Source organism: Perognathus longimembris, chromosome 3 (genome assembly GCF_023159225.1).
Source record: "Perognathus longimembris pacificus isolate PPM17 chromosome 3, ASM2315922v1, whole genome shotgun sequence".
NCBI lineage: Eukaryota > Metazoa > Chordata > Mammalia > Rodentia > Heteromyidae > Perognathus > Perognathus longimembris.
Genome location: NC_063163.1, coordinates 44,507,720 through 44,532,012, shown reverse-complemented (window position 1 = coordinate 44,532,012; position 24,293 = coordinate 44,507,720). Strand labels below are relative to the sequence as shown.

General features: G+C 41.3%; 2 protein-coding genes across 7 annotated transcripts in view; one reads left to right on the top strand and one right to left on the bottom strand.

Moving 5' to 3' along the window:
* Nucleotides 1-24,293, top strand: part of Rcbtb1 (RCC1 and BTB domain containing protein 1) — a 49,591-nt gene continuing 25,298 nt past the window's right edge. The window contains exons 1-5 of one of the 6 annotated variants that reach the window (XM_048341397.1): nt 1-274; nt 14,494-14,565; nt 14,664-14,831; nt 15,160-15,310; nt 23,747-23,913. In XM_048341397.1, coding sequence (XP_048197354.1) covers nt 14,706-14,831; nt 15,160-15,310; nt 23,747-23,913 — 444 coding nt within the window. In that variant the 5' untranslated portion in view covers nt 1-274; nt 14,494-14,565; nt 14,664-14,705. Of the gene's footprint in view, nt 275-305; nt 548-13,653; nt 14,566-14,663; nt 14,832-15,159; nt 15,311-23,746; nt 23,914-24,293 lie in introns of those variants that run through there. The other 5 variants (XM_048341398.1, XM_048341399.1, XM_048341401.1 and 2 more) reach the window with 5 other exon arrangements.
* Nucleotides 9,220-24,293, bottom strand: part of Phf11 (PHD finger protein 11) — a 69,906-nt gene continuing 54,832 nt past the window's right edge. Inside the window, exon 9 of the mRNA XM_048341405.1 lies at nt 9,220-9,995. Coding sequence (XP_048197362.1) covers nt 9,913-9,995 — 83 coding nt within the window. The 3' untranslated portion in view covers nt 9,220-9,912. The remainder of the gene's footprint in view (nt 9,996-24,293) is intronic.

The following is a 24,293-nucleotide window of genomic DNA, read 5'->3' as shown; positions in this document are numbered from 1 at the left end:
CCCCTTCACAGTCCCGAGTCGAGGCAGCACCACTCGGTGCCAGGCAGCGCCAAGACCAGACCCGCCCTGAAGTGGGCGGGGAGCAGGGCTTCCCGGTCGCTTTCCGTTCCGGTTCCCTGCGGGTGGGAAGCCGGCCCTTGCCCCGCGGAGCCCTCCCGGGAGGAGGGCAGCAGCCCGCCCCTCGCGCGTCCCGGGGTCTCCAGAAAGATGGTAGCGTAAGTCCCGGCAGCAGCCACCCGTGCGCCCGAGGCCGGCCTCGGGAGGCCAATGGGCGCCTAGAGAAGTCCCAGCTGTGCGGGCAGGGGTCCCGTAAACCGGGCCTAGGGGTCTGGCCCCGAGGGTGGCGGCGGCTGGGCGCACGCGCGTGTCGGCTACCCACGTGACGCGGCCACGACCACGTGACCGGCGGGCCCGGCGCGCCGCCTCTTGGCTTTCCGCGTCCGCTAGCGCTTCAGTGGCTGGCGAAGCGGGCCACTTGGCGCGGCGCTCCTGGGATCTGGGACTTGCCGGAAGGCGCGGCGGCAGCGGCGGCCGGCCTGCCTCCCAGGTAGCGGCGGGCGCAGGATCGAGCTCGCGCGTGGAGGGAGGAGGGTGGCCGGCCGCGCCAGGGCCCCGTTATTCCTGCACGCTCCCGCCTCCCTCCGGCTCCGGGGCCCTCGCGGCGCCGGTCCCTCCGCTCCACTCCTGAGAGGGGCAGCAGGGGCGGACGAGGCGGTCGGCCGCAGGTGTGTCACTACCGCTTTCCCCATCCTCGCGGTCCCCGCACCTAGGGCGTCTCCTCCGCAGCCTCCCGAGGGCGGTGGGTTCACTGCTCTCGTCTTCCATGGGGTCCCTTCCTTCCTGTCCCCACCCCCGGGTCATAGACCCCGTAAAGGGTGAGGCCCTTATGGGGGACCTTGAGCCCGAAGTGCGATAAGCCGAATAGATGACCTTGTTTTACCTTTGGCCAGAACGGACCTGTTTTAAGATGACCATCGAGGCAGTGTTTATTCTGCTCTCATCAGTGACTTTTTAATAATTACTTGCAGGTGAGACATTGTAAACCATCTGCTGCAGGACTTTGCAGCTGAGGATTGTAATTCTATAAAACAATCTTGTCATCACGCCTTTACAAGAGACAGGGTATTGCTTTTTGTGTGCATTCGAAGGATTAAAGCCTGTGGGAGGGCAGAAATTGATGAAATGTTAAAGGGCATGAGAAGATGGTTGAACTCTGACCCAAGACTAATGTGTTTTAAACTGTAGATAGAACATCCCTTTGAAGCAAGCACTGGGTGACTTTTGCCCCCTTTGAGTGCCTTTTTTATGGTTAATTGGAGATAAGCGACTCATGGACTTTTTCCCCTGGGCAGGTTTTGAACCATGTTCTCATATATCAGCCTCCTGAGTAGCAAGGATTATAGGTGTGAGCCACAGGTGCCACGCATGGCTAGGATACTTTTATATTTTTGAATATGAGGTACACTGTTAGAAGTGAGATTATACCTATTCATGCCTAATATCAGTTGTTAGGTGAGAGATGGCTTCTGGAATGGGTGGAACACATCTAGGGAAACCTAGTCTGACTGCTCTTGAAGAATAGATTTATTCTTCCTGTCACCTCCCAAAAGAAGATTCTTTGGCTTTTCTGAGATTAGTATCCCAAATGTTCTTTTTCTTGCTGGAATATTCTTGATGCTCTAGAAAAAGTTACAGTTTTGTAAATAGGAGTCTGCCCCTTTTCCCATGCTTCAGTCCTGAACTCAGTTGGTATGATGGAGACATCCAGTGATATTGTTTACATTCATCAGTAGCTGGGAAGTTACTTCATGCAAATATAGGCTGGCCTGGTGACATATTTTGATAAGTGGAAGGTGGCGTCTTAGATAATACTGTTTATATGTTTATAGTCCATAATAGGCAGCTCCAACTTTTCCCTCTCTTGGAAGCCAGTTACTATATATAAAAACTTGGGTGAGGCTAGACAGAGAGAATAGTTGGACCCTCTTAGGTAAGTATGAGGCTCACTTTAGTCCTGGTCAAATTTCCATTGTCTGTGATCAGCTAAGTACTCCCAGCTGAATGCACTAAAGTCACAGAATCAAGAGAAATTACAAACTGCTGGTTTTAAGCCACTGAGTTTGTAGTAGTATATTATTCAGCAATAACTGAAGAAAAAAAAAAAGACGAACAACCCAGATGTGTTGGTGCATGCCTGTAGTTCCAGCACTCAGGTGCATAAGGAAGGAGGCTGGAAAATTGGAGGTCAATTTGGGCTATGTAGTAAGAAATGTACCTAAGGCCTAACGTATAAAACTGTAACCTCTCTGTACATCACTTTGACAATAAGTATTAAAAAAAAAAAAGACCCTATCTAAAAAAGAAAAAAAAACACAAAAATATATTGTGCCATACCATTAGTATCAACCCATGTTCCAAGATATGAAGAAAATTGTGGTCAACATAAACAATAGTTTGCTTTAGTGAAACATCTCATTTTGTTTGTTTTGTTTTTTGCCAGTCCTGCGGCTTGGGACTCAGGGCCTGAGCACTGTCCCTGGCTTCTTTTTGCTCCAGGCTAGCACTCTACCACTTGAGCCACAGTGCCACTTCGGGCTTTTTCTATATATGTGGTGCTGAGGAATTGAACCCAGGGCTTCATGTATGCGAGGTGAGCACTTTGCCACTAGGCCATATTCCCAGTCCTGATATATCTCTTAATTAAAGTTTTATTTCATATCATATAACAATATACTTACTGAATTAAATGGAAGACTATGGCTATAGTTAATATTCCTTAAAAATGTAACTGTAGCATGTAAAATGCAGGAGGGAATATGAACGTGTTTGCTTAGAGAAAAAATGAGTTTGCTTCAAATTGCTTTCCCCCCTCTGGCCTTTACACTCATCCCTTTGTGTCCTTCCTCCTTTGGTGATGGGGTGGAAAACTCCCCTTTTTGCAGTTTCTCTCACATTTCTGCTGCTTTGTCAAGAACCTGCTTGGCTGATAGCTCCTCTCACTGACCTTTTTACTGGCTAGCTCCTATTTATCTTTTAAGCACATTTGAGTTTCTAATATGCTTAAAATGCCCTCCCCCCATGTCAACTCCATCTTATTCCAAACTAAAACCATATTTCTCTATTTTCTTTCACAAATTGTTAGAACAGTTGTTTATAGGAACAAGTTGTTTTTATATACTCATTGTTGCCTTGTCTTCACCTTTCACACACTCTTCATCTTGGGGCCATCTGGCAGTGTCTACTCACAGCCTGATTCATTCCCCAACAATGCCCTTTGTTAGAGCTAAGAGATGTTTTTTGGCCTTACATTGTTTGATGTCTGGGTAGAGTTTGACACTGGCACCTTTCCTACTTAAGCTCAAGACATTGTTTTATGCTAGTTTTCCTTCTGTGGGATATTCTTTGTTAGTTTCCTGTTAGCATTTCTTAGATCTCTGCCTAATATCCGCTCTTCTCACTGTATACACTCAGGTCAAATCTTTCATCTTCCATCCCAGATTTACCTTTTGTTTTCTTTTTATTCTCCCCCTCCTTTTTTCCTTTTCCTTCCCTTCCTCCTCTTTAGTACCCCTCCCTCTTTTATTTTATTTTATTTTTTGTGGAGACAGAGTCACACTGTGCACTTTAGGCTGTCTTGTCACTCATGATCCTCCTGCCTCTGCCTCTCAAGTGCTAGGATTACAGGTGTGTACCACCACCACACCTTCAACCCAGATCTCATTCTTGAGCTCAGATTATAAATTTGCATGTTAGAACGTGTCCACTTGGACATCCCACAAGTGCTTCAGTTAAATTATACAGAACGGAACTCCTTACCCTGTGGAAGCCACTGTGCTCTCTGTTCAGTGAGTGGCAGTGCTGTTTGCTCACTCAGGCTGAGGGTCTTGGGGGAAATCCTTGGCTCTGCCATTGCCTTTATCCAACATTTGCCTCCCATTTAGCCAGTCATTGAATCCCTGTAGTTCAGTGTTCTGTCCCTCCCCTTCCTGGCATACTGTAACCCCCTAAGGCTTCCTCTAATCACTCCTGCTCACTCACCCCTGTCTAATCTTCCTGTTCATCCATACAACCTGTGCCTGATCATACCACTTCCCCTTCTACACCCCTTAGGAATTAATGTGGCTCTCAGGATGAAGCCAGAGCTGCTTGGGTACAGCCTCTTTGTGTTCAGGCCTTCTACCTGGTGTGTGTGCTCACTGTTCCAGGTGCTGCCTCTTTTAAGGCAGTTGAAGCATACTTGCCAATTTTGGGACTTCAGAGTCTTCTGGATTTCACCATCAAAGTATTGACCACATTGTTAACAGAGCATCATTATGTATCTAGATTATCTGCTCCATGTAAAGCTCTGCTGAGGGGAGGGAGCTGTAGATTGGGTCTGTGTCCTGTTTACCTAACAGTATTCAGTAAATATTGAGTGAACAATGATTCTTCCTGCCCATTGTTGGAATTTTAGTTTGGTTTTAGGTTACTGCAGGGTTCAGTTGATACTTTTATATAATTGGGAGACTAGTAGAGGAAATCACTTTCAGTTCAGGTTTGAACTTGACCCTTCCACCTCACCCTTAAACTCATTAGGAAAATAAAATGAAATATTATGTTCTATCCATATCCCTCTAGCTTTTAAGCCATCTGTTATTATTGGTTTATTTCATGATAACCTGTGTGTTTGGGACAGAGAAAAATGTAGAAAAAGATTTCTAATCATTAACATTTTGAAAATATCCTGTAAAAGCAATACTTTTTTATAAGCGCGCAGCAGCTTTACAACCCTGAAATAATTACAACCTATTTTATTTTATCACTGACATTGATGGGTCTCTTTTTCAACCTGAGCACATGATTTCAGTAGTATTATTTCTTCCGTTATCATGAGCTGTTAGATACTCTGTGTCCTTATATTGCTTAGAGCTTCTGGGCAGTGAAACTAAAGCAACCTGTTGTGCTGAAAAAAGTGCTTCAGAGACCATTATTGCAAGTTGTACTCCCAGTCAAATTGGGTAATGGCTATTGGGAATTGATCTTGTTTTCCTGTAAAGAGTGATGAAGTTTAACAAAACTAGTAAGGAAAAGGGCAGTCACAGTGCTAGGAAATTCTAGGGCAATAGCAATGTTGCCTGCAAATGAAGGTAGGAGAGTATAGTCACCTGCACAAGTGGCTTTATGAAGAATGGCAAACTTGTCAGTTGTGGCCCTTGAACTTGGGGCCTGGGGACTATCCCTCAGCCTCTTTGTGCTCAAGGATAGTGCTCTACCACTTGAGCCACAGTGGTGCTTTTGGATTTTGAGTGGTTAATTGAAGATAAGAGTCTCATGGACTTACCTGCCTGGGCTAGCTTTGAACCCCTATCCTCAGATCGCAGCCTCCTGAGTAGCTAGGATTACAAGTGTGAGTCCCTGGCACTTGGCTAAGAATGGCAAACTTATGGGAGAAGGTTACATTCCCTGGCTGCTTACTCTGGTGGAGTTTGTTGAGGTCAGGACATTCTTTTTCATCTTTAAGTTCTGTGAGCTTACAGAAGACTGAAATGGATGACAGCTGTTTTAGCAGCTGGGATAGTAACAGAATTATGTTTTAGCTGATCTCTGAAATTACAATTTATTTTAATCTCTTAAATTATAACTTATTTTCAGCCCTTATACCATAGAATGGGTAAAATAGTTCTAAGGTTTTTTTTTGTTTGTTTGTTTTTATTTTTTCTGGTCCTGGGGCTTGAACTCAGAGCCTAGGTACTGTCCCTGAGCTTCTTTTGCCCACCACTTGAGCCACAGCACCATTTCTGGCTTTTTCTGTGTATGTGGTACTGAGGAATCAAACCCAGGGCTTCATGCATGCTAGGCAAGCACTCTACCACTAAGCCACATTCCCAGCCTGTATTTTTGTTTTAAAATCTTTGAGGCTGAATCAGTCTTAAAAGGCTTTTCTGGGGTTAGGCATGTGGCTTAGTGATTTATACATTAGTATAAAAGGAAGCAGGTTATGAAGAATGATTGTTGTTGCAAGAAACTAAATGGTCTTCACTGAGGAAATGCTTCACAGAGGAAATGCAGAATATTGGGTTTTATTCTAGATCCCATACAACTGTCTGGAAGGTAATTATCATAATGTTGCCATTATTTAGCACATAATTTCCCCCATTTTAGACATGAACATGTATCTCATGGACAGTATACTTTTGTGTGATAGCCAATTATTTGCTTCATCCAGTATTTTCATTTAAGGTTTCCACTCAGAAGCTGACTTTGTTAGGCTTTTATCCCATCACAGGTGAGGACCTTGTGTTGTTCTATACAATGTCCCTAGCATTCTTGGTATTAAGACAGTTACAGTATTAGTAATATATACTGTGACTAATAGATGCTGATGTTTTGTTTACAATATCATACCGTAATGGTTTTTGTGTGGAAACTTGGGCTCATTAACTAAATGAATTCTTCTTGTGAGGCAGCTTAGCAACTTAAACTTGATAGCCTATCCAGTTTGTAAAAGCAGAAACTTCCATTAGGAATCTCTGGCATATAGCAGATGCTTTAATTAAAAGCTTTTGACAGGGCTGGGGATATAGCCTAGTGGCAAGAGTGCCTGCCTCGGTATACCCGAGGCCCTAGGTTCGATTCCCCAGCACCACATATACAGAAAACGGCCAGAAGCGGCGCTGTGGCTCAAGTGGCAGAGTGCTAGCCTTGAGCGGGAAGAAGCCAGGGACAGTGCTTAGGCCCTGAGTCCAAGGCCCAGGACTGGCCAAAAAAAAATAAATAAATAAAAAAAAAAAAAAAAAAAAGCTTTTGACAATTAAAAGGGAAGTCATTTTACATATTTGACATTACTGTTTCCAGTAGTCTAAATCTAGCTATGGAATGTCGAAGAATGTTTAGTCCATTTTATTATTACTAAGTTTTTGGAGAACTTAGGGCTAGGCAAGTGCTCTACCACTTGAGTCACTCATCACTCCTGCTTTCTCTCCCCCCTTGGTCATTTTGAATGAATTTTTCCACATTTAAAGTCCTGTGGTTTCAGTGAAGATCAGTTCCATAATGAAGAACAATGGAAACTCACTCCACCCACACATGGCACTAGCAGAGTGAGAATCTTGGTACTAACCATTTCTGAAAAGTTGTATCTGTTCCAAATTGTTTTCCTGAGAAAGATTGCAGGTCAGCAGAACACAGGCCCATAGGGAGAAAGTCTTATTGTTGGCATTAGTTTTCTTGGGCTAAATACATTCTGGTTAGAATGAGAGAGGGGGCTTGGGGTCTGTCTGAAAACTGTGTGCCTGTAGGTCAGTCCTAATTTCCCAGTTTTAATATGGAGGCCATTATTTCATGAAAAGCAGTTTCCTGTACTATTTATCTTTTTATTTCCTGGTTTCCAAATTTTGTCATATTCAGATTTATTTTTGCTAGGTCAGTAAAGTAAAACCTTCTCTAAATCTTGGTTTCTAGGGGAAAGTAAAATAAATGTGCTCTTGGCAGGATCTGCTCCTTCAGCCCTCCTAAATGTATAGTTCTAAAATCGGAAAAAAAAAAAAATCGGAAGGTCTTTGTTCTGCTGAATTTGCATTTCAGAGTATAAAGTAACCTTTTTTCTTCATGCCACAAGCTTTCAGAGGTCCAGCTCAATAACTACAAAAAGACATCTCAGAGAGCAGGTTATTGATCTGTGTACTAATAGACTTAGAGCAAGTCCAGTGAGGATACAGGATGTGTTTTCAAGTGCCCAAGAAAATATGGAAATCTAAGTGTGAGTGGGTGGAGAGGAGTATTAAGCTCTTACCCTGTCTCTGTTGGCGTTCATCTTCTGTTCTGCTTTTGCTTTATTTACTTCTAGTAAGTGAATTCCCTGTTAACTATGCATGAGTGTGGAATGAACACATCAGTATTACTTATGAGAAACTGTATCCTAAATAAAGTATTACTAACAAGGTACCAAAAAATTATCACCTTAGTAAAGTATTTCAGACGTAATCCTTTAAAATGACTGACATATTAATTACACACCATAATTTTTTACGGTTATGAGTCAAGTCCTGGGACACTTAACAGTTTCATTGGATCTAGTTTGAATTGGTATGTGTATTGGAAAATTCTAAAACTATTTCTCTTAGAAATACTCCATTCACAATATCCTTAATCTAAGTTTATATTCCCATCACAAAATTAATGAAATATGATTGTATTTTTCCAAAAGTATTTTTTAGACAAATGTATTTTTGAGTTTATTAATGTAACCTTGATATAAACTCTTTGGGATTGTTAATTTGATTAAAGAATTTAATATATTTGGTTAATGATATAAAACATGAAATTTATCATTTTAAACATCTTTTTGGTGGCACTGAGATTTGAACCCAGGAACTTCTTGCTAAGCTGACACTCTATCACTTGAGCCACATCTGCAGTCCTGTTTTTGCCCTTTATTTTTGAGATAGGGTCTCCATTTTCTCCTAGGTGGCCTCTTAGCTGCCATCATCTCATCTTGCTGCTGGGATCACACACTTCTCAGCCTCCCATATAGCTTGGGATAATGTGTGCCGCTCTGCCCATCTATGAGTTGAAAAGGGGCCTCATACTTTTCTGTCACATTTACCTCAAACTGGGAACCTTCTGTTTTAGCCTTAAGCCATCAGTACCTGTCTAAAACTCCCCATTTCTAGAACTGTCTCATCTCAGAATAAAGCTCTTGTTGAACAGTAACTCCCATTTTCCACCTTCTTTCAACTATTAATCTAGTTTCTGTCTGTATTTTTCCTTTCCTTTTTTTTTTTTTGTACTGCTGGGATTTTAACTTCATCTCATACTTGTTAGGTTGGTGCTAACCTTGAGTGACTCCTCCAGCCTGGCTTTTTGCTGCTTATTTTGGAGATATTTAATAAATTCATTTTTTTCTTTTTTTGCTGGTCCTGGGGCTGGAACCCTGGGCTTGGACGCTGTCCCTGAGCTCCTTATTACTCAAGGCTAGCGCTCTACCACTTGAGCCACAGTGTTACTTCCAGCTTTTTCTGGGACTAATTGGAAATAAGAGTCTTTGTTGTTTTGTTTTTGGTTTTTTTTTTTTGCCAGTCCTGGTGCTTGAACTCAGGGCCTGAGCACTGTCCCTGGCTTCTTTTTGCTCAAGGCTTGCACTCTGCCACTTGAGCCACGGTGCTACTTCTGGCTTTTTTCTATATATGTGGTGCTGAGGAATCGAACCCAGGGCTTAAATAAGAGTCTTATGGACTTTGCTGCCCAGGCTAGCTTCAAACTATGATCTTAGATCTCAGCTTCCTGTGTAGCTTGGATTACAGGCATGAACCACTGGCGCCTGGCCTAAATTCAATATTTTTATTGGTCAAAGTATTCTAGAATTCTGAGAATATATTTTTAAAATGTATAGCCATAAAACGTTCAATTTCCACAATGCAGACCACAGTGGAAGCCATAGGTAGCATCTGTAGCCAGAGGATGTATGTCATATTGTCCACAGGCTTCCTGAGGACAGAGGTCACGTGGTTTCCTGGGCCTGCCTCCCACTGGTGATTAGAAGAGTGAAGGAATAAGTGATTTTGGGAGGTTTAACCAGGCACATCAAGTAGAAGCATTTTAGGGATTGTGCTTCCAGCACATTGGAAGCACATTTTATATTTGAAGCACTTCAAAAAAATTGCTGGTGTGTTTTTATGAGACAAGATAGTCAAACGAAAGTAGTCATTGATGGCTAGAACTTATGTTCTCTGCAAGAATCATAGCTGCAATATGAATCCTGACTATGCCACTTGTTACAGTATGACCATGGCCATTCATTTCACCTCTGGGCCATGTTCCTCATCTGCTGAGAATGGAATATTGTTTCCTTATAAGATTACTGTGAGGAGTGAATGAAACAAAGTGAGGCTGAGGCTACGTAATTCCTTGCAACAAGTCAGGTCCCTGGCACTGTTAATATCTTCTTTCCTGTTTATGAGATTGCCCGATTACATTGCTGCAAGAAATCACTTGGTGAACATTACTGGCATGATTTCCTATAGGATGAGATGATAAAGTTTTAGAACTAGAACTAATTTTGGACAAATTCAGTTTCAAAAAGGGCATGTCACTATACACAATGGAATTCTATGCCTCTATCAGAAAGAACAACACTGCCCCATTTGTAAGGAAATAGAAGGACTTGGAAAAACTCATACTAAGTAAAGTGAGCCAGGACCAAAAAAACATGGACTCTCTGGTTTCCCTCATAGGAAATAATTAATACATGTTTAGGTTAGTCATAGCAGAAGATCACAATAGCCCAATAGTTATGCCCATATGAAAACATAAGGTGATGCTAAGTGAAATGAATTTCATGTTACAGAAACAAGTGGTATATCATTGTTTTAATTATTTTCAGCATGCCATGTGAAACAGTACCCCCCTTTTTTTTCTCTCATATTCCCTTACCACGGTTTCACCCCTGTTATCACTGCATTTGATCTTGGTACCCTTAGTACATGTATTAGAACTAGGGAAGGGAAAGGGAATGCCAAAATCAAGAGACAAAGGATAAAAAGACAAACCATTCCAAAAGCAATACTTATAAAACCATTTGGTGTAAATCAACTGTACAACTCATGGGGGGAGGGGGGAGAGGGGAAGAAGGAGGGGGGAAAGGGAGGAGGTAACAAGTTGGATAAGAAATGTACTCACTGCCTTCCATATGAAACTATAACCCCTCTGTACTTCACTTTGACAATAAAGAAAAGATAGTAATTAATTAATGAAATCCAATAACCATTTAAAAAGTCACATTGACTGGTTAAAAGTAAAGCTAAAAGCTAAAAGTAAATGTGCTATAAAATACAAGTCTTAGGATGCTGGGTCCCTTCTGCCATACCAGACTGTTGGTAGTTCTTTGTTCTTTTATGATGGATGTACACATGTAAGATAGATGAGCTGGCTTTTTATTGACTATAAAATATGTGTCTTTGGAGAAACACCTTGTAAAAATGAAGCTTTAAATAATTTAGCCTTGGTTAAACAAAGCTCATGTAGTAAACCATTATGAAAATTACCCCAATCTTTTGGTAGATTGCTGAGCCCTTAGGGAAGATTTACCTGCTCCAAGGAGTGGTTTTGGAATAACTGTAATGTCAGGAATTTATAGTTTCGAATGGTAATGTACCTTTGTGTTGTACATTTGAAAGTGATGTGATTCTTCTATTTGGTTAATTATGCAGAGTTTTAAATGTTAAAGACTAATTTGATGTTTATGTTCTAGGAAAATATGCCTCTAGGTTTTCTTGAACCTTACCTACCTGCTTATAGGCAATTTTATTGTTGGTGTCTCCTTTCCTTATCTGTTCTTGAGAGGCACAAGACAAGCCATTTGAAGAGAATCTTTTTGTTTTTCTGATTTGTAAAAAGGAGTTGCCATTCATTGAAGCTGTTTTTGAATACTGTACATTTTGACCAATGTCACTCTTCTTTTTTTTATTTTTTACTGCTCCTGGATCTTGAACTCAGGGCCTGAGCACTGTCCCTGGCCTCTTTTTGCTCAAGGCTAGCACTCTGCCACTTGAGCCACAGTGCCACTTCTGGCCTTTTCTATATATGTGGTGCTGAGGAATCGAACCCAGGGCTTCATGGATATGAGGCAAGCACTCTTGCCACTAGGCCATATTCCCAGCCCCCAATGTCACCCCTTTCAACATTTTCACCCACCTCTCCCAACCCATCCTTTTCCCCTATCTTAATTTTAGGTTATGTATTTTTTTGCCACTTAACAAATCAGTTGGTATACAATGCTTCTTTATCTGTGTCACCACTTCAATATCTTCACCCCCCTTTGACCGTTCCTTCCCTTATATTTCTCAATTCTGTGGTATTTACAGTGAATTCTTGCCTGCATTTTCCCCCTTCCCTTTTCATTCTTCTACCTCACTCCCCTTAGCCCACCTTCCCTTCTTGCAAGTATCCTTTTCCTGTACTGTTGGGCTTTGATTTAGTCTTTTTAAAGACTTATACTATTTGTGCCCCTCTATAGTCTATTACACTTCAGTTAATTCATTTGTAACCCCTTGCTTACCATCCAGTGTGTTTACTTGTAAATTTATGGGCACATTTTAGGAAAACCATACGACCTGTGTTTCTCTGGGTCTGGCTTACTTCACTTTCCAAGTCTTCCCATTTCCTTGTGAAGGGTACAATACCAGCCTTTTTGATGGATGAGTAGAATTTTGTTGTGTGTATACCACATTTTGTTGATCTAGTCCTCCATTGAGGTGTATGACTTTTTTCTTTTTTGGTGCTTGTACTGGATCTTGTACTCAGGGCCTAGGCTCTGTCTTTTAGCCTTTTCCCTTATGGCTGGCCCTATTACTTGATAAACAGCTCCTCGTCTGGTTTTCTGGTGATTAATTGGAGTTTAGTCTCATGGAATTTCCTACCTGACATGGCTTTGAACTGCTGTCTTTGCCTCTTGAGTAGTTAGAATTACAGGAGTGAGCCATAGTTAGGATTACAGGTATAAGCTGTAAGCCACTAGCACCCAGCAAGAGATGGAGTCTTGAAGCTGGCCTGGGCTGGTATTGAGCTTTGATTCTTCAGTTCTCAGCCTCCTGAGTAGCTGTGATTATAAATGTGAGCCACCAGGATCTGGCTATAAAGAATACTTTAAATCAAGGATAAACAAGTGCTGTTCTACATTGATATGTATGTGTGTGTGTATATATATATATTAGCAAATAGTTTGACATAGCTACCAATGCTAAAATAGCTATTAGGTTTTAATCCAGCAATTATGTTTTTATAAATTTATAAATTTATTTATAGAATAGGAATTTATATAATATTTGAGCCTTGAGCCATAAACAGTCCAGAAGTAAAATGCCTCTTAATAGCATACAAGGAAATGGTTAAATTGATAAAGTGAAATTCTGTCGTACTGTTGGAAAGAAAGGAAGTTAGTTTTACATGTGCTAAACTGGAATGATTTCCATGATCTATTAAGCAAGGGGAAGAAATTCTACTTGCGTTTATGTGTCCACATGTGTGCACACATACAATGGTTATGTGAGTATATACTAGCTCTGAAAGGAATTACACAATTGATCACAATTACTAACAGGGTTTTTGCAATAGTAGGGATTGAACTCACGGCCTCCCACAGGCTAAGCAAGTACTCTCCCAGAGTTAGAGAGGAAATTACTTTCATATACCCTTTGAAACAATTTTTTTTTTTTTTTTTTTGGCCAGTCCTGGGCCTTGGACTCAGGGCCCGAGCACTGTCCCTGGCTTCTTCCCACTCAAGGTTAGCACTCTGCCACTTGAGCCACAGCGCCGCCTCTGGCCGCTTTCTGTATATGTGGTGCTGGGGAATCGAACCTAGGGCCTCGTGCATCTGAGGCAGGCACTCTTGCCACTAGGCTATATCCCCAGCCCCGCTTTGAAACAATTTTTAAAACACACACATTTTTGTTAGTCTTGGGGCTTGAACTCTGGGCCTGGCTGCGTCTTCAGTTCAAGGTTAGCGCTCCACTTGAGCCACAGTGCCACTTCTGGTTTTCTGGTGTTTTAATTGGAGCTAAGAATATCACGGACTTTCCTGCCTGGGCTGGCTTTGAACTGTAATCCTCAAATCTTGGCCTCCTGAGTAGATAGGATTACAGACGTGAGCTACCAGAACCTGTGTGTGTGTGTGTGTGTGTGTGTGTGTGTGTGTGTGTGTGTGTGTTCCCCCTTTCATAATCCTTTTCCTTTTTCAGTCATTGCTACACAAACACAAGACATATGGGTTGTGTGTACCCATGGACATACCAATGCATGCACAGAGCACTCAAATATTGCTTGAAATGTCTGTCTGTAGCGACAGGAAAGAGCCTTATTTGATGGTGTTTAGTCCACATTGAATATGTGGTATGATGTGTGGGGCTGGTGAGCACCAAACTTCCTTGTCCAGTAGGTGCTGATGGGGAATGTCTCTGGATGATAGGAACTGAGGTGTAGGCTCAGTATGACTTAGCCCCCAGGGCTCTTTGAACATGTGCTCAAGATTGGGGTAAATTGCATTGTCTTTGTTCTAATGATAAACTTTTCTTGATGTGAATTGAAATACAGTATACAATGTGGTCAGAGAAATTAGAACCAGAATAAATACTTTCATAATAGCCTATAAATCTTAGGTGAGTGTTTTTTAGAACTTTGCCTTCTCTAGGCTTTCTGAGGAATATCATATCTCTGTTATTTCAGTAATGGAGTGTTTCACTGACTTGGGAATGGGGATAGACAAGTGGGAGGGTACAAATAGTGCTTCTGCTTTTTATGCACACATTAACACATACATACTCCTAGATGAGAGCTGACTATCTTAGGCAATAGTTTTTTGACTATCTGGATACCCTAGGTAAATGTCCCTGAGGAGGTCCCAGCTCCATCTAGGTAACCTGTTTTCTCTTTATGAACTGCTAATATGTGTACAACAGGTAAGGCAAACTAGTAGGTGGGCAAGTCAAAGACTTGGTTCTAGTATATTGTGCTTTTGTTTCAGGAAAAGCCAGGGTCTGAAGATAGAAAGTATTAGACACATTACTGGGGAAAGAGTGGCTCATTTAACCAAAGGTAGGTAATTTAATCTAGAGTTAATTTTTGTTAGCACTTATTTATTTAGAAGCTAGCTTTGTGGACACTAATTTTTTCTTGGCATCTATTTGATATAGCAGAGATGGCTTGTTTATAAGGAATAAACTGAAGCCAGAGTCATGGTGGATGTAGGAAAGTGGCCAATCTTCAGTCTGCTTTCACCTCAGGAAATCTCATCTATTCGGAAAGCATGCGTCTTTGGCACTTCAGCCAATGAAGCACTGTATGTCACTGATGATGATGAGGTAAGAATCTGGAAATTGGAACTTAAGTTTTGTGGCTTATTTTGGAGATGGATTTCATATCATAGCATTCAAAGGAGAGAAAAGGTAGCACATAAAGAGAAGCTGAAATTTGGGAAGATTGTGCCTTTGATACACTTCTTTTCTTGGCATCTTGATTTGATACTATTTTTTCATAGTATAGATTGGTATTATGAAAGCTAAGTAATATCAGCAGTTACCCTACTATGCTATCAAATTGAACTTGAGTGTGTTATTTTCAGAGTGGACAACTCATTGGAGCTTTTAATGTAATTCGAGTCAGGATGTACCAGAATGATTTGTTTTCTAGGTGTTCGTGTTTGGACTCAACTATAGTAACTGTCTAGGAACTGGAGATAACCAGAGCACACTTGTACCCAAGAAGCTGGAAGCCTTATGTGGCAAGAAAATTAAAAGCCTTAGTTACGGGAGTGGCCCCCATGTTCTCCTTAGCACTGAAGGTAAAAGGAACAATCTATCTATCTTTCCGTTTGTGGGAAATGGAGCAATTCCAAGCTAAGGGAGAAAAAAACCCAAGGCTTTTTCAAGTAAATAATTTCTGATTACTGGTTTCTTAATTTCTGAGCGAAGTACACAAAGCAGCCAGAAGCTAACCACATAGGCAACTGTGGAATAGCCACAGGATGTTGTGCACATTAGATAAAACTTTTGGAGGTTTTTAGACTACATGTGCAAACTTGCAAAAGATTGGCTTACAGCAAAGGAAGTGATCTTTTCCAGTCTGTTGTTTCAGTGGATTTGTGATCACAAGGCAACTTTGGTATATTCTTATAAAGAAGTAATACTGGTTTTCTTTCCTCTGTGTAGTTTCTGAATCTTGAGTCAAGAAATCTTAGTTTATTCTTGGGCATTCATGTGCTACAGGAGATACAGGTGGATAGATTCTTGTCCTTTTTCTCCATCTCCTTAAGGTCTTTGAGGGAGAATAAACTTGTTTTCTTTGGTAATGTTTCTGCACTATGAACCACTGGCATTCCGAAAGTTCCTTAGGTGTTAACTTCTTTTGAGTTTTCAGCCCATTAGCTTTTGTTCTCTTTTGCAAGGTTCTAGGGATTTTGTTTGATGATCTAGGAGATCAGCCTTTTGGAGACTGACTGCACCCTAGCTCTGCCTGGACTAGGGATCAAGCTTCATTGGGTGATGCTTTGCTAATTAATATTCAGAGTACTGGTAACTGATGTATAGATCCACTCTAGGTTACCTTTCTTCAATTGTAAAAAGCAGGTCTGAGCTGGTCCTTGAGCAGGAGTCTTAACTGGTATTAATTATAATGTAGTGGTTACCTCACTTCTGCTTGAATTAATTCTTCAAATTTTGGACTTCTTTCTTTTTCGGTAATTTTTTTTCAATTTTGTGTTATATATTATACAAAGAGGTTTCATTATGATGGTCCCATATATTTATGTAATATTCTTTGACCAAATTCACCCCCTCTATTACTCTCTTTAAAATCTCCCCTCTCTACTTGTTTATTTTGATATATTTACCCACTTCACTCTCTCCATTTGCCCTTTCCCTTCCCACTGATTTCCTGAACAGTTACTACTTTCTTCAAAGTCTGATTATCCTTGGCTCTCAGTTCACAGGTAAAAAATCAAGATGCACTGATCTGAATATTGGGAGTTGTGTTTGTGGAGGAGGCTCACAAGTTCTGAGTTTCTTTGTAGGGAGACAGTACTGATTTTGTGAGGGACACTCCCACTGTCATTATGTGGTCTTCTGTATAGACTTTTCCAGTTTCCCCAGCCTGGGGATGGAAGGATCTATCTGTCTCCTAGATGCTAAACAAGGGCAAGGCAGGATACTTTAAATTCTCCTCTTGGAACAACACTACTTCATTACTGCCTCAGGGTCTCTCCCAATTGGCCCAGAAGACATGCTTTTTTTGTAGTGTAGTTTGAAATGAGGAAGAGAGAGGGGAGTTTGAACAAAGGGAAATTTAGGAATATAGTACAGTTACAGGAAGTACTATAGGTCTTTGATCAGCCAGTGTTGGGAGGGATTGTCTAGCTCCATAAGGAAATGATTAGGACTTGCTTCTGTTTTTATTTGCAGCCTGCATTTGGGTCTCCTGTAGTCTCTGGGTTTTCTTGGGATCCTGGGGTTGGAATTGGCTTCCTGGAAGCTTCTCCCTTTGCAGATGTAATGGTGCTTATTAAAGTATTAAATTATCACATCTATCTTTTTCATCCTCCAAAGTTTTGTTGATTTCACTCATGTTCTGTTTTCTCCTCTGTTCGTTGTCCTGAGTATTCATGTCTTTTTTTCCCCCCTTTTACTGTCATTTCTGTTGGATTTTAGATTTTTACACACACACACGCGCGCGCGCGTGCGTGCACACACGTTATTTTTTGAGGTACTAAGATTTTTTATTTGCTGGTTGTGGGCTAGAACTCTGGGCCTAGGTGCTGTCCCTGGGCTTCTTTTGCTCAAGGCTGCTTTTAGTTTTTTTCTGTGATTAATTGGAGATAAGTGTCTCATGGACTTTATTGTCCAGGCTGTCTTCAAACTAAGATGTGATCCTCACATCTTAGCCTCCTGAGTAGCTAGGATTGCAGGCTTGAACCATCTGTACCCGGCCGTACCCGGTTTAACTCTGGGCCTTGTGATTAGTAGGCAGGTGTTCTGGAGCCATAGCCTAAGTCCTTGTTGCTTTATTGTTCAGATAGGGCTCACATTTTTATGGAAGGCTGAGATGGTAACAAAACTACTCTTGCAAAGTAGGTGAAAAAGTGGGTATAAATGTGTACCATCATATCCAGCTTATTGACTGGCATAGAGTCTCAACTTTTTCCCTCAAACTACAATTATAATAATCTCTGTCTTCTGGGTTGCTTGTTATATAGCATTTCTAAAGGCTGTTTGGGGAATATTTTGATCAAATTGAACATCTAGTTCTACCTTGAAGTTCAATGTCGGTATGATACTATGTTTTATATACATATCTTCTGCTTCTAGATTCTTGTCTTTTGAAGCAATATTAGATTACTTATAAAATTAACAGTTTGGCCACCTTTCCTACGTAGTATCCAGTCCATGAAGACTAGACGAAAAGAATAGACCCTGGATATACTTAAAGGTCAGAAGCTGATGGATTAAAAAAAATCCCTCCACACTTCCTTAGTTTGTTGTCACATCTTTGGGTAATTTTGCACATCTCTTAAGCCTCAAATAATCCTGAGATATAGTTCCTGATCTGCTGTGAATAGTACAGACAGAAAAGGGCTGGGGAAGTGAATGCTGTATCTAGCTGGGATGTATTGAATATGAGGGCTTCTGCAGGATTTTGTGCCTGAAAGCCATCTTGTGATGGGGTTACCTTTCTGATGCTTCATCAAGAAAAAGGAGAGGGTGAATAGATTACTTTTCAAGAGTGGCTTTTGTAATTAGGTGATCCAGAATGTCATCCCTGAGGGCTCTGAGCCTTTGCCCAGGCTACACTCTGGCCATGGTATTGCTCAGTTTTAGTCACCATCATTACTGAGCAGGAATGCTTGAAAAGACTTCCCAGCCAGTTGTCACCTCTGCCTTTGTTTTATGACCACAGTCTTGCCTCTTCCTGCCAGGATTGGAACTCCCTTTTTTCTTCTAGGCTAGAGTCACACAGTATTCATGGCAGCCACAGTTCAGGTTCTTTGGATGGATCTTGTCACCTGGTCTTTTGTGATCAGAATGCTTTTTATTTTAACTGTAGAAAAGAGAGATCATATATTTGGGGGAGCCTACTTGATATGCAGTCAGGCAAAATACATGAAATGACAATACTTCAAAAAGGACATGAAACAAGGGCTGGGAATATGATGTGGTAGAATGCTTGTCTCATATACATGAAGCTCTGGTTTCGATTCCTCAGCACCATGTATATAGAAAAAGCCAGAAGTAGCGCTGTGGCTCAAGTGGTAGAGTGCTTAGCCTTGAGCAAAAAGAAGCCAGGGACAGTGCTCAGGCCCTGAGTCCAAGCCCCAAGACTGGCAAAACAAAACAAAAGGACATGAAATAAAAGATACTGCTTATAAGAGTCCCCAAAAGGGGCTGGGGATATGGCCTAGTGGCAAGAGCGCTTGCCTCGTATACTTGAAGCCCTGGGTTCGATTCCCCAGCACCACATATACAGAAAATGGCCAGAAGTGGCGCTGTGACTCAAGTGGCAGAGTGCTAGCCTTGAGCAAAAAGAAGCCAGGGACAGTGCTCAGGCCCTGAGTCTAAGCCCCAGGACTGGCAAAAAAAAAAAAAAAAAAAAATGTCCATAAGAGTCCCCAAAGACAAGGTCCATTAAAAAGAAAGATCCAGGCAGAAGAACTTCAGAGGTTGGTGAACACACAGTGGGGGTTGGCAAACACACAGTGGGGGTTGGCATGAAAGCTCTATGTGCTCCCTACCTTCTGACTTTTCCATTTAGCTGTTCCCAAGTTCATCTCTTATAAGAACTAATGATGCTTTTCAGTGTTAGTGATGATGCTTCCTGATTATGCCAGTCCCCAGCCATCGAAATATTCCCAGTCTTAGAGTCCTCCTGATATCACAGTACTATAAATCATTATTATTGCCTCCCATCCAGATTTTATTTCATGTGTGTACATGTGCTTGTGTGCATGCCAGCCAGTCCTGGGGCTTGAACTCAGGCCTGGGCACTGTCTCTGAGCTCCTTTTTTTTTTTCCCCTCAAGGCTAGTGCTCTACCACTTGGGCCACAAACTCTACTTCTAGCCTCTTGGTGGGTAATTGGAGACCAGAATCTCACAGACTTTTCTTCCTAGGCTAGCTTCAAACCTCCATTTTCAGATCTCAGCCTCCTGAGTAGCTAAGATTATAGGTATGAGCCACCGGTGCTTGGCTTTGTCCAGATTCTTTTACACACATTAAAAAGCCAGTCTCTCTCTTTTTTTTTCTATTGTCAAGATGGTGTACAGAAGGGTTACAGTTACATACTTAAGGTAGTGAATACATATATATTTCTTGTCATACTTGTTAGCCCCTTCCTGGTTTTTCTCCTACCTTCCCTCCCCCAACCCTCCCCCCTTGCTTTCATCATTAAAAAAAAAAATCTTCCCAGGGCTGGGCAGCCTTGGGTTTGATTCCCTAGCACCACAAATATAGAAAATGGCTAGAAGTGGCGCTGTGGCTCAAGTGGCAGAGTACTAGCCTTGAGCCAAAAGAAGCCAGGGAGAGTGCTCAGGCCCTGAGTCCAAGCCCCAGGACTAGCCAAAAAAAAAAAAAAAAAAAAAAAAAAAATTTCCCCTTGATGGACATTGTCATTCTAGTCTACAATGCTTATGAACTCTTATGATTATTAACAATAAAACAATTCCTTCCAGGTCTGGTGATATGTACATTTCTTTCCTTTTGCTTAGTGTAATCTGTTCCTTCTTTTTCTCTCATTTCTTCCCTCCTCCCCGCTGCCTTTGAGTTGCTTAGTTTGCTCTCATCAGTGCCCATTGCAGCTGTTGGGCCCCCTCTACTCTATTTTTTCCCCATTTTCCATTCATTCTGTGCCCTCCTCCCAGCTTCCCTCAGATGTGCACATGTATACTATACCATATGTGAGGTAAAGAGTATAGGTCCTCTAAATTCTGTAAGACTTTGCTTCCTTATCTTTGGAGTTCTTTTCAGTCTGGATATTAATTTATATACATATGAATTAGTGTTTGGGTTTTACTTTTTGGTGCCTTTCTCCCAAGACTGACCTTTTTTGATCTCACTGTGAATTGGTATCTTGGGTCCTGTTTTCTTTGTCATTTATTTCTAACATTCATGTATTAGGGAGACTATGCACTGTTTTTTTCTATGTTCTAGGCTTGTTTCGCTCAACAAGATTTGTTCTGGACCTTTCCATTTCCCTGCGAATGCCATTATCAGTTCTTTCTTTTTTTTTTTTTTGGCCAGTCCTGGGCCTTGGACTCAGGGCCTGAGCACCGTCCCTGGCTTCTTCATGCTCAAGGCTAGCACTCTGCCACCTGAGCCACAGTGCCCCTTCTGGCCGTTTTCCATATATGTGGCACTGGGGAATCGAACCGAGAGCTTCATGAGTAGGAGGCAAGCACTCTTGCCACTAGGCCATATTCCCAGCCCTTATCATTTCTAATAGCTGTGTAGAATTCCATTGTGTCCAGACACCACAGTTTTTTAATCCATTCATCTGTAGTGGGGCATCTGGGTTGTTTCCATATCTTGGTTATTGTGAACAGTGCAGCCATGAACATGGAGGTGCAGGTGTCCTTGTCATATCCTGGATCCTGTTGCTAGGTATGCCTAGGAGCGGTATGGCTGGATCATAGGGTATGTCTATACTGAGTTTTTTGAGGAACCTCCAGACTGCTTTCCAGAGTGGTTGTACTAGTTTACAATCCCACCAGCATTGCAGTAGGGTTTCTCTTTCTCCACATCCCCTCCAGCATTTGTTGTTGCCTGAATTCAGAGCGTAGGACGTTCTGACTGGGGTAAGGTAGTATCTCAGGATTGTTTTTATTTGCATTTCCTGTACTGCCAGGGATACTGAAGATTTCCTCATGTGTTTCCTTGCCATTTTTATTTCTTCTGTGAAGTGTCTCTTTAGCTCCGTTGCCCATTTAGTGATTGGCTTATTAGATTTGGAAGGGATTAGTTTCTTGAGCTCTCTGTAGATGATGGATATTAGGCCTTTGTCTGTTCCATTGCTGGTGAAGGTCTTTTCCTAATTGGTTGGCTGTCTTTCTAGTTTAGTAGCTATGTCTTTAACTGTGCAGAAACTTTTTATTTTGATGTAATCCCATTTGTCTAGTTTCCAATCTGTTGTGTCCCTGGAACTTTGTTCAGAAAGTTCCTGCAGATGCCTATAAGTTCTAGTGTCTCCTCCTACTGTGTCCTGCAGTAGTTTGAGTTTCAGGTCTGATGCTGAGGTCTTCAATCCATTTTGAGTTGATATTAGTGCATGGTGACAGGCTAGGGCCCACTTTGAGTTTTCTGTATGTGGCTGCCCTGTTTTCCCAGCACAGGATTTGAAACAAGGCTATGTTTTTTTTCCATTGTATGTTTTTGGCTCCTTTGTCAAATATCAGCTGACTGTAAGTATGTGGTTTTATTTCTGGGTCTTCTATCCTATTCCGTTTGCCTGTGGGTCTGTTTTTTGTGCCAGTATCAGGCTGTTTTTGTTACTATGGCTCTGTAATAAAGCTTGAAATCTGACATTGTGATACCTCCTGGGCTGCTTCTTTTGTCTATAATTGCTTTGGGTATTCCAGGTCTTTTGTTGTTCATATGAATTTTTGGATTGTTTTCTCTATCTCAGCAATCAATGTTGTTGGGATTTTGATGGGGATTGCGTTGAAATTGTATATTATCTTTGGTAAAATGACCATTTTCACAATATTGATTCTCCCTATCCACCAGCATGGAAGGTCTTTCCATTTCCTGGTGTCCTCTTTGATTTCTCTCTTTAGATTTTTATAGTTTTCACTAAATAGATCTTTTACATCTTTGGTTAGGTTAATTCCTACATATTTTATTCTTTTTTAAGCTATTGCAAATGGTGTTGTTTCCATGATTTCCTTTTCTGCTTGTATATTATTGGTGTACAGGAAGACTACTGATGTTTGTGGATTAATTTTGTATTCTGTTACTTTGCCAAAATGGTTTATTAGTTCTAGGAGTTTTGGAGTGGAGTTTTTTTGGGTCCTTCAGGTATAAGATCATGTCATCTGCAAATAGGGATAGTTTGAATTCTTCTTTCCCTATGTGGATCCCTTTAATGTCATTTTCTTGTCTTATTGCTCTGGCGAGGGATTCCAAAACTAAACTGAATAGGAGTGGAGAAAGTGGGGGGTGGGGTGGGGTGGGGTGGGGTGTGTGTGTGTGTGTGTGTTTGTGTTCGTGTTCGTGTTCCTTGGCTTCTTTTTGCTCAAGGCTAGCACTCTACCTCCTGAGCCACAGCAACACTTCCAGCTTTTTCTGTATATGTGGTGATATGGAGTTGAACCCAGGGCTTCATGTATGCTAGGCCACACCACTAGGCCAGATTCCCAGCCCTCTTTTCTCTTTTTGTTAGTCTTGCAAGAGGTCTGTCAATTTTATTAATTTTCTCAGAAACTTTTTTTTTTTTTTTTTTTTTTGCCAGTCCTAGAGCTTGGACTCAGGGCCTGAGCACTGTCCCTGGCTTCTTTTTGCTCAAGACTAGCACTCTGCCACTTGAGCCATAGCGCCACTTCTGGCTATTTTCTATATATGTGGTGCTTGGGAATTGAACCCAGGGCTTCATGTATACGAGGCAAGCACTCTTGCCACTAGGCCATATTCCTAGCCCAAAAACCAACTTTTTGTTTTATTTGTTGTATAGTTGTTTTTAGTTTCTATTTCATTTCTACCTTAATCTTTGTCACCTCTCTTCTAGTAGCTTTGGATTTAAATTTTTCTTGGTGTTCTAGAAATTTTAATTGCATCATGAGGTTGTTTACTTGAGCTGCTTCTGTTTTCTTGATGTGTGAGCTAAGGGCAATGAACTTGCCCCTCAGCACTGCTTTTGCTGTGTCACAGAGGTTCCTTTGTGATGTATTTTCATTTTCATTGAATTGTAGGCACTCTCTAACAGTCTCTTTTAATAGGCATTAAAAATAGTTGCTTTTGCCTTCTTGAAAAAAATTTCAGTGTAGAAAGTAAAATGTTGATACATGTATACTTTGACTTCTGACTGCAAAACTGATTCTGTATGAGTTCCAAGTTCTTTGATTAAAGATTTCATTCCTATTTGTTCTCTCTCATATTTCCTTCTGTCCCTGGAATCCTATTAGTAGTTATTTTATAGAGAAGAGAGGTCATTGTGAGAGAAAGTTGTGGAATGAGTTGCACTAAGTCTGCAGAAGACAATTTTCTCTTGGAGCTGATTTCTCTGTGTGCTCATGTCTATAGAGGGAGTGGTCTACGCCTGGGGCCACAATGGATACAGCCAGCTGGGGAATGGGACCACCAATCAAGGCATTGCTCCCATACAAGTTTGTACCAATCTCTTGATCAAGCAGGTGATTGAAGTAGCTTGTGGCTCACATCATTCAATGGCTTTGGCAGCTGATGGAGAGGTAAGTACACTGCTTTTATTTTTAATTGTAAAAAAATACCATCTTACTCTTATTAAGTAAAATTTTAGTTCATTTAGGTTGTACACAACTAGGTTATACATTTAGGTTATACCCAACTTTTACCACCATCTACTGAGAAAACTCATTTCATCTTGTAAAGTTGACTGTCAAACAGCTCCTGGTAACCACGTTCTACCTTCTGTTTATTTCTCTTAGCTAGTGTCTTCAGGCTGAATAGTCCACTGTATGTGTATGTATATATAATGCCACATTTTTTTATGCACTCATCTTCAGATGAACCCATAGTTGCTCCTGTTTTTCAGCTGTTGTGAAGTCCACTGCTTTCAAATAAGAAATTGGGCTGAGAGTATGGCTCAAAT